Source organism: Aptenodytes patagonicus, chromosome 1 (assembly GCF_965638725.1).
Source record: "Aptenodytes patagonicus chromosome 1, bAptPat1.pri.cur, whole genome shotgun sequence".
NCBI classification, from domain to species: domain Eukaryota; kingdom Metazoa; phylum Chordata; class Aves; order Sphenisciformes; family Spheniscidae; genus Aptenodytes; species Aptenodytes patagonicus.
The window spans coordinates 84,754,098-84,763,860 of record NC_134949.1 but is presented as its reverse complement, the minus strand read 5'-3'; the positions used below and the strand labels follow the sequence as shown (position 1 = coordinate 84,763,860).

Here is a 9,763-nt window from a genome sequence, read left to right as displayed (position 1 = left end):
AAAAAAACCCTAAAAGCAAAACAATTCATGACAGTTTAATTCCAATAGGAAGAGACCTGGTGACCGCGATGCAGCGAGGGCCCACATAGCTGTTCTTTTGCGTGACCACTCCCAGTGGAAAGGACAGGACTGAAGCATGAATGGGGGGCAATCGATCGGGATGCTGCAACGAACCACCCCGGGGCCCAAGGCTCTCTGTGCTTCCCGCTTCGCTGCAGCCGCTTATCCACCGTACACCTCAGAAAGGGGCTACCTAAGTCAGCACAAAGAAAGGGAATCAAGGAGAGGAATAACATAACGTACATATCACATACTAGTTGTCACAAGCATTATTCTTGGATGCCTACCTTTCCTCCTGTGGGTACTCCTGCTTCGCCCTTGTTTGGAAGCAGTTTCAAGCTCATCAGTGGCAACCTGCTGCAAACTTCTATTCTTTTGATGTGCTGTTTTAGCAAGCTAAGACAACTCACGAACGAGTCAGACACACAGCAGGCACGTGCCTCCCCTCCTAAACTCACTTAGCCCAGCTCACTGGACCACACTTCACTCAGGGCTATGTGACTCCATGCCAGGAGTCAGGCATCCAAAACGTGGATGAAGCGAGATTATATGTCACAATGCCCATTTCTGAGAAACAGATCTTCATCCACAGATTTCTTCTCATTCCTTCCATAAGGCAATATGCATATTGTTTTTAAATAAATATGCATTTATTAGTATCTTGTTTTAATAATGTAAGTACTATACAGTTAAAAAGCAATTTGTCATAGTTTTACTTTAGGCAGCACCGTGCTTTTGTCTGTGTAATTACTCTGAATAGGGCTACATATTCCTTTGTTAATGCAATTCACTCAGTCATGACCAGATCCCTTAAATGACACAAGGAAAAATGCATCTGCCGTCTCATCTGACACAGTCAACTTGCTTAGATAGGAAATAATTTTCTTTGTGGACTAGTAAGTTTGAAAGCTCCGTCTCATTACCCAGTAACTACCACTTCAACACTTTACAAAATCCCCTAACTATGCATGGTACCACAGTCTTCAACAAAGACCAAGGAGCTCAAAGCAAAATCCTCGCCGTCTGAGACTGGCTAATGCTGTTGACTTCCAGTAAGAGTATGCACATGCAAAAATATTTGCCGGACTGTAGCCAAAAATTTAGAAGTGATTTTCAAAATTAATTAAGTCAATTAATATGATTAATTAGACTATATATTTTATTTTCATTTTTTAAAAATTACAACATTCTAAAAAACATTTACAATACATAAAAATTCATTAAAATCCACATATAAGATATGCAAACGTTAACATATTTTGAGAGAGTGTTAACAAACTTTCCAAGAAGGGGTGGAAAGTGGTAACTTCACTCTTCCAAGAAATATTTTTTAAACTGTGACTTTCACTTGTGATAAGAATCCATTCGAGATATCAAATGCTATAACTGACACAGTGCTGTCTAAACTATTTTAATGCCAAGAGTTTAGATAACAGAGAATTAAAATTATCAGAAACCCACATCTCTGATTGTGGTGACCCAGGTGTCACCTTGATTAAATAATATTATTATTCAGTAGCACTTAAGGATGCCTAGCATTTTGCAGAATAAAAACTCATTATAGTATTAGGCACGTACACAAACAACAGTCCTCCAAAATGGACGATGCCATGAAGCTTTTGCTGCCCACCCTCTATTTATAAGCAAAACACTTTCCAAAGTCTTTTCCTCCACGTGACACCTTGTCATTGACCACTTAACTGCTGGTAGCACTGGGATGCAGCGGTCTGACTCTTGCTAGTCTGGAGAGGCCGAGTCTAAGACACTGAGTAGGTGACTTAACCGAAACATATTTCATAGAGTTATTACTGCTTCCTGATGCTGCTGAAAATAATTTTAAAACAAAAAGAAGGTGTAAGAAGTTTAGAGGGGAAAAAACCAATAAATCGTATGACTGTTGTCTTTTCATAGCAGAACAAAAAAAGTATTCTAAAGATATTGCAAAAAGGACTGAACAACATACCACAGAAGCACATGAAAATCAGCATACTCACCAGGAATCAATTTGTTTGGGAGCCAACGCAGCAGGTATGGTGCACGGTTTTAATTAACCAGCAGCACACTGGAGCAACACTGGACAAGCACACAAAAACTGTTCCCTGTCTACTGTGCATTTTCAGGTGCTCACGCAACTGAACACAATTCCAAGTGGGAAAAGGAGGCTTGAGAGAAAGGAGCCAAATAAAAGGAAACGTGTACAGAAAAGAAGAGTAAATATGAAGGAAAATCAAAGAAAGAGGCAGGAGTCAGCAGCAGCATGCTCAAACACCTTAAGAAAATAAAGCTTCTAAGCACTTGCTTCACTAGAGCAGTTAAAACACTCCAACATTTTTCTAATATTATTTGTTTGGAATAGATGATAACGCAGCACGTACCAGAGATAAAGAAAGCTCTTAATAAGAGAGAAATGGCCACAAGACAATCTCTTGATTAAGATTTGATCCACACTCTGGAAAATATTTTATTATCCTCCCCACATAAAGGAGTTAAGGTTAATGCTGTAAGAGGAAAAGAAGCAGAGCGCGTGCTTTTCTTTCTTTTTTTTGTTTTTTTTTTCTCCAATCTAAGGTCAAAAGAATACCTTTCATTATAAGAGGGTAGTAATTTTTCTGAAATACTGTTTATTTGTTTGTTTGCTTTTAGGAGAGATTGCTAAAAACTTAAGTCAACTAATGTATCTGTTTATAGTTACAATCTTACAGGTACCTGGTGGTATCCATTTAGGCTTCTTGTCTGTTACAGGACTTGATGTATGTAAAGGCCTCCCAACTGGTTCTGAAGAACTGGACATCATCTTTTGTGTTGGCTCAGATTTTTGTTCTGTTATCCGTGAAGGAGAAACTACAGGTGGTACTTAGTTGGAAAATAAAAGCGACCTTAGAAAGATACTCTTCAGCAGAGGAATCATCACACTGCATTAGATGATAATCATGGTACAGCGCGACTCTCCACATTGAGTGAAATAAAGAGGATATTATTAGATTGTCACATCTTTAACAGTACATATTTATACAGTCAGTCGTGTTATACTCTGGAATTTCGATCCTGGTCTGAAAACAAGCAGTGTAACAATTTCTTGTTGAAGACCTGACAGATACCGAATTTCTAAGAGGGAAGAGTCTTCTGTCAGCTACACAAAGCAAACCTTCCCTTGTCATAACTAAAACTAATTTTAAACTAAATTACCAAATTACATGTTGTAAACTCAGGCCTGAAACTAAAACACATCACCGAGTCAGACACAAGATTAACACCATGATAAGAATTTTCTTAAGCTATTTAAAGTAAATTGTGTTAGCAACACAGTGAACAATTAACACTGAAGGGCATGCATATTTAATATTTTTTGCCAAGCGGTTAGTAGAACTAGCATTGTTTACCTATCCTTGAATTAAAAATTCATAAATGCAACTGCAAGAGGAGGCTCCGAGATTATAATTTAAAAAAAAAAAAAAAATCCTCAGATCACTCATTGTTATTTAACCTTTTCTTAAAAGCTAGATGTAGTTATATAAAAAGAAATGAACTTTGGCTATTCACTTTTGTCTGCTTTTATTGTAAGGAGTGTTAGTTTACTATAAGGCGTTTTTTCTTTCAGGATTTTTTTCTACTCTCCTTCCTTTACTCTGCATATAGTCATTTTCATCATAACCCTGCAGTCAGTCTGTCAGCCAAATTTATCTATTCCTTCAGTGAAAATAAAAGGAATTTTTATTATAAAGAAGTCTATTTCAAATTCATAGTACAAACTTACCTGTAGTATTAATCTTGGATTTGGGAGTTTTCTGCTCTCTTACAGCTGGCATCTTTTGTTTGGTTTTCTTTTTATTTCCTTTGGCTTTCTTCTTTCCCATAGCAAAGTCTTCATCATCACCTTCACTATAATCTGAATCTTCTTCTGACTCCTCACCTACAGCAAGGAAAAGGCATGTCATCTCTTCACAGGAAATACAGTTTACTATTACTCCACGGCCTTCTAATCACATTTTGGATATAAAGAATCAGGATATCTTTAGGATATAGTAAAATAAATTCGCACGTATTTATATGCTGAACAGAGAAAGAAATAGCCTCCGTAAAACATTCTGTATTTACAGAATTCTTGCTCTGTACTTTAATAATTCAATGCCCTGGTATAAACTGCATACAATAATGATTTTAGCAGCAGAATTACCAATATTCCACGTGTGCAAGATGAAAAAGTTAAAATTATTTGGCAGGGCTTCTGATTTTTACATATTCTTAGTCATGACTATTTAAAGTGGGAAAACATTATGTCCCATTTCAGCTGTAAGGAAGATTTTATAGATTTATTATTAAAAAAACCCAAACATTAGCCAATATTAAAAATAGTTCTCTATCAACAGGAATATCTGGATTATTCCCCTGATATTTTATTTCACTGACAATTCTAGAAATATTTTCCAATAAACCTTGTGGTAAGGAATAAAAGAATGGATACAGACACGTTAACCATTGGGGAATGAGAGAGAGATGTCCATCATACTCTGCAGGCATCCATACTAGGCTGCTATCAGAGGCAGAGTGTGAGGCTAGGCTGACCTCCAGTCGGGTGCAGCATGGTTTTCTAAGAGTTTAGGACTGGAGGAAGGAAAGAAGGGAGGCTACTTATTTTTTTAAATAAGCTTAAACAAAACCAATACTGCAAGCACCAACACCTGACTACTCCAGAGCCGCTGTTTTGATGCAAAACCGCAGACAGCAACTGGAAAAAAGAACACAGGCTCTTTAAAGAGATGAAACTTTCCTGGACAAAGAGGGTAAAATAAATTTGTTCCGACACACTGCAGCAAATGCAGAGAAGAAGTATCATTTTTGCCAGTTTGGGGAATGTGTATGAATAAGTTCCAATGTTTAGATTTAGTGTCAAAGTGCAACTGAGATGCCACTAGTATTAAAAGATAATGCTTCAGTAAGGGAGGGGGAGGGAATATACAGCAGAAGCAGCACGCATTTCACCGACAATATAAACTAACTGTAAGGCATCACATTCAAAGCACATCTAAGGAGAGGGTTTTTCTAGAGAGGAACGTACTGGGTACAGACTCTGGCTCAGAGTCAGTAGCATGCTCTCCCTCATCACTGTCAACGGTCAGCAACTTCTTCTGATGTGCTGGAACTTTAGATGCTGCTGTCCTTTGCCTACAGTCACCCCTAGGTACGTCATCATCCATAACCTGATTGAGACCTAGAAAACGGAAGGTGGTCTAATTAATTCAAATTCACAGTAAATCTGTTCTCCTTCTCAAAAAGAAGCAGGTATTTGAGTCCCCAGAATTCATTTTTGTGATTCTTAAGTATACTATACAGAAGCATATCATCGGCGCTTGTTTTCATGTGATTCTCATTCTACGCTTTTAACTGACCAAACTGTACTTTCTGGTTGTGAAAGTTATCAATATTTATCTGTAATCAAATTAACGAAAGGACAGAAGACCAAAAATAAAACTGGAAAAATGAAAAAGTTTCCAATGGCACAGCAAATGTTTTGGTCACATTTACTTGATGCTTAGGCATTATGGACCCTTTAAGGAGTTGAGGGTAAGTGTAGCTTCTTGAAGAAGTAAACGCAGCATCTAAAGACATCACGTCTGTTGCTTTTTCCAACTAACTTTTAGTGATCTGTAACAATCTCATTCAGCAGTCCACAGTTTTTCCCATTTTAAGACTGGACCAAACTTTTAATGAAAAAATTAATGCATTCTTCAATGTTTATTTAAGATAAAGACTCTTTTTTCCACGTAAGTGAAAAACAGAAACCAATGGAAACAAAGAAGAGAGAAGCTACTTAAATGTATCTTGAAATGCTATTTCTGAAAAGATAGAGTATGAGAACAGCTTACCTAAAAGTTCACTGTCTACACTGCAGTTGGAAAAAAGGGGTCTCCTGTGTACATTTTCTGATTCAATATTCTTACCTGTTTTAGGATCCAGAAAACAAACAAACAAACAGTAATATATAAAATATTAGTATACAAAAACCACATTATAAAAAGTCAAGATATTAAGAAATGAAAACAGCTAACATTTTTATCTGTCTCTAATCAAACTATATGTTTGGAAGATCTTATAGAAGAGTAATTTTTCTCATAGAAAAAACACAGGAACATAAGAAGACAGGCACTGCCTAGAAATTTTCATTTCCTTATCATGACATCTTGAAATAAAACATGACTTTCAAGCTATTTCACTGTAAAATAAATTGTCATGTTCGAATTCACTACATGTAAATAAAGAGTGTTGCATTGAACTGTAAAATAACCTTGTTCTTCTGAATTTTGCACCTCAAGGATATTTGCAGGTTTTTCTTTGACAGATAAGGCTAAGGCAACTTCCAAATCTCTTTGATAAAGTTTGTCATCCAAGGATATCCTGAAAAAAAAAAATGCTAAATAATAAAACAATGACATGAGTGTTATAGATCTACTTCTGACTCACTGAACTTTTTAAAATTCAAATACTTGTAAAGAGATTAATATTTCAATACATACTTATAGCAGATCATATTGTAAATATTACTTCCTGAAAAGATTTAGACAAAGTACAAATTAATATTTGAAGTACGCTACACTTAAAAGTATTATGACTGCAAAACATTGTGTGTGGGTGTATATATATATGAACTAATAACTGGTATTATCACAGAAAAAGGTGATTACATTTGCTTGAAACACCACACTGAAATGTAATATTCATACACAACTCGACCACCAAAATAATCACGTTTCTTTTTTCATTGACATTGACTTGGTATTTTCTATCAAGCTTTCAATATGTTCTTTTTTAAGGAGTCAAATTCATCTTTGTATTTCTCAGCTTTAGGAGTCCTCATTAACTCAGAATTGTTACAGTTATTTTGTACTGTAGAGATGTCAAGACAAGATCAGACATGCAAACCTGTTTCTGCGCCTATGCAGGCCACACTTGCTGGGGTTTTTTAGAGCTGTAACAAAATAGACACAGCTCACTACCGAACTCAGGCAGGTTTCCCTGACTCTACACATAATCACATTATCCCTGATTTGCAACTATACCAATAAAGCTGAAAATCTTTATCACACTAATATGTTAGTTGTTTGTTCTCAGCTGCTAAAAATGCCAGGGGAAAAAAAAAGAAAAAACAAATACTGTTATTGAAATCCAGCCTTACACAGAGCTGACCACATTTCAACATTTCTTACCTTTTACTAGGTGTCTGCTTTTGTGACGGAGTCAATTCTTTGTGTGGCTTTTTTTGCTTCTCTTTTTTCTCCTTCTTTGGTTCCTTGAGCTGTGTTCTGGATTTTTTGCTTGAAGGTGCAGCTATACATGAAAAGTCTTCATCTGTTTAGGAAACAGCAACAAGCCTTAATGAATTTTCCTACATATGGCCAAAAGAAGTCATTCAACTTAATTTCATCACATACTGAAAATATACCAAAGATAACCTTTGTGAAATGAATTGTTTTTAAAGAACACAACAGCTATAACTATGCTATTCTTAAATGTATTTTAAATGAAAATTTAACAACACCTCTTTTGCGTATGCTTTTATTCAAGAGGTAATGATTTCAATTTTTATTACCAATAAGGCAAGAAAGCTTCAATGTCCAATGTGTTACCAGATTTTCAATAACTAGAAGTTCACCTTTTGATATGCTGAACAGCAATCAATTATAATAGTCATCGCTGTCATTAAACAGTTTTGAGTTCTTGGCGTTTTGGGAATTGTTCCCCTTAATGACTCCATTCTTAAAAAAATGCAGGCTGCTCCCCTTTTTCTACCATTTTCATATTGCCTCTCACCAAATACAATGCATTTCCCCAATTTTCAAAGAAAACTAGAAGGCATGAAAACTGTTTTTCTTCCAACTGAAGACACTGCAGGTCACAGTGCCAAATAAGGAAAAAAATAATAATCTTCAGTATTCTCTAAATGATGAAAAACCTCAGATAAGATCACTAACGTTTCTTAGAATTTACACTTTTCTTTAATATTACAAGTGGTCACTTATAAACTAAGAAAAGTCATGCACCACATTTAAACTAAGAATCTGCATTAATCCATATGATTCACATGAGACCTTCAACATTATTTACTTTTGCCCTCCCCTTACCACCAATCCAAACTGTTCCCTGTATCCTGCAAACAGCATGGAAAAAAAAACCAAACATGAAAGCAAACAAATTCTGTAAGAAAAATGCATAATGCCCACAAGGGCTTAGAAGTAAAGGAGGACTGTCGTGAAAACAAATAGCCTGCAATCTATTTTTCTTATCAATGGAAATCAAAATTCGACTGCTACGTCCTTACCCAAAAACCCATCAGATAGAGAGCTGTAGGAGAAACGTTCGATCTATGTACAGATGATTCACACCTCCTTTATATTCTGATTTATAATCCTGTGAACTGATAATCAGGAGGGCATGGCGCAACCAATTACCACCAAAAACTGAGGCAGGGGGAGAAAAAGATTTTCCTGCAACAAGACACAATGTACTCAGCAGTTTCCTGACGTACTGTTGTTATAGTCTGGCTTGCAGCCATCATATTCTTGTTGAATTAGGATAATTAACAGTGTGCCCAGATCACTTCCACTGAAAACAGTTAACAGCCTTCTCAATGAACTAATGTATTAAAGACACTCTGATGATGTTTTGGGTGCTGACATTAGTGTTTGGCATTTCTGTTACATACAAGAACACACCACTTACCATCATCTTCCAAATCCCCAAACTGAGAATAATCAACAATTTTCTTGTTCCTGTGGAAAAAAACATACACTACTAATCCTTTCAGATTGAGCACCTTGACTTGCTAACACTTGACTTTTGGTTAAGTCATGTTTTACAAGAAAAAAGCAACACGTGTTCAAATGTATGTATAACCAGTGCTACTGTATACAATATGGTTATCAGGAATAGCTTCTAGATTTTTTTAAATCTTAAAATAACGGTGCTCTTCGTTGTCGTCATTGTGGGAGCACTGTATTCTCCTTATGCACACACCGCCTCAGAGCTGCTACCGTGCAACTATCTATCTCCTGGGTCACCTTTTAGGCACTTGAAATGTGTTTTCCGTGCACCTCCTAGGCTGTTTCCCATGTGACACTGCCGTCGGTGCAGGTGTTACCCTACCCAGAGGGGGCACAGGCAGCACTTTCAAGCCCACCCCTCAGCCAGGGATCCACCCGAGGGACGCCACCCGCCGGGGCTGCCGTTCGCGGGACACGGACGCCCCCGCTACCCGCCCCGCGGAGGAGCCCCGCGCCTCCTCCCAGGAGGGAGGGAAACGGCGCAGGCCCGTTCTGAAGCCCCGCGCTACAGCAGGCCACGGAGCAGCTCGGTCTGGAGGCGCAGGGCTCTGACGGGGCCCGCCTCAACGGCGGCCGCGGGGGTGAGGGGAGGAGGGGGCCCGCCCGCTCCCTCAGCGGACAACGGCCGCCGGCGGCGCGCGCGCGCCCCTGAGGCTTTCTAGGAAACGCCGCCCAGCGCCGCTGGGCGCGAGCTCCCGGCGCCCGCGCGCCCCGGGGCCGGCCGGCGCCAACGGCTCGCGCCCCTCGCTCCGCTCCGCTCCCCGCCGCGAGCCGCCGCCGCCGCACGCACCTCCTCACCGGCCGCGCCATCCCCGCTCCGGGCGGCGCGCGGCGGCTGACGGCCGCGGGGCACACGCGTCGATGACGATGCTGCTGCCCCGCCCTCT

At 38.8% G+C, this 9,763-nt stretch overlaps 1 protein-coding gene across 4 annotated transcripts; it reads right to left on the bottom strand.

The window, feature by feature from the left end:
* Nucleotides 1-1,199: 1,199 nt before the first annotated feature.
* RAD51AP1 (RAD51 associated protein 1) lies at nt 1,200-9,738 on the bottom strand. 4 transcript variants are annotated; one of them, XR_012995951.1, is made up of 10 exons: nt 9,667-9,738; nt 8,776-8,825; nt 7,263-7,404; nt 6,344-6,453; nt 5,925-5,999; nt 5,117-5,269; nt 3,815-3,970; nt 2,767-2,913; nt 2,055-2,222; nt 1,836-1,884 (listed from the first exon to the last, which is right to left on the bottom strand). XR_012995951.1 is itself a non-coding variant. In XM_076345360.1 (9 exons), exons 1-9 carry the CDS (start codon nt 9,684-9,686, stop codon nt 1,757-1,759), a joined length of 981 nt encoding a protein of 326 aa, XP_076201475.1. In that variant the 5' UTR covers nt 9,687-9,738; the 3' UTR covers nt 1,200-1,756. The 4 variants fall into 4 exon arrangements, 3 of the variants coding, with proteins under 3 accessions (XP_076201475.1, XP_076201483.1, XP_076201492.1); XM_076345360.1 differs by lacking the exon at nt 2,055-2,222 and having other exon boundaries at nt 1,200-1,884; XM_076345368.1 differs by lacking the exon at nt 2,055-2,222 and having other exon boundaries at nt 1,200-1,881.
* Between the last annotated feature and the right edge of the window lie 25 nt (nt 9,739-9,763).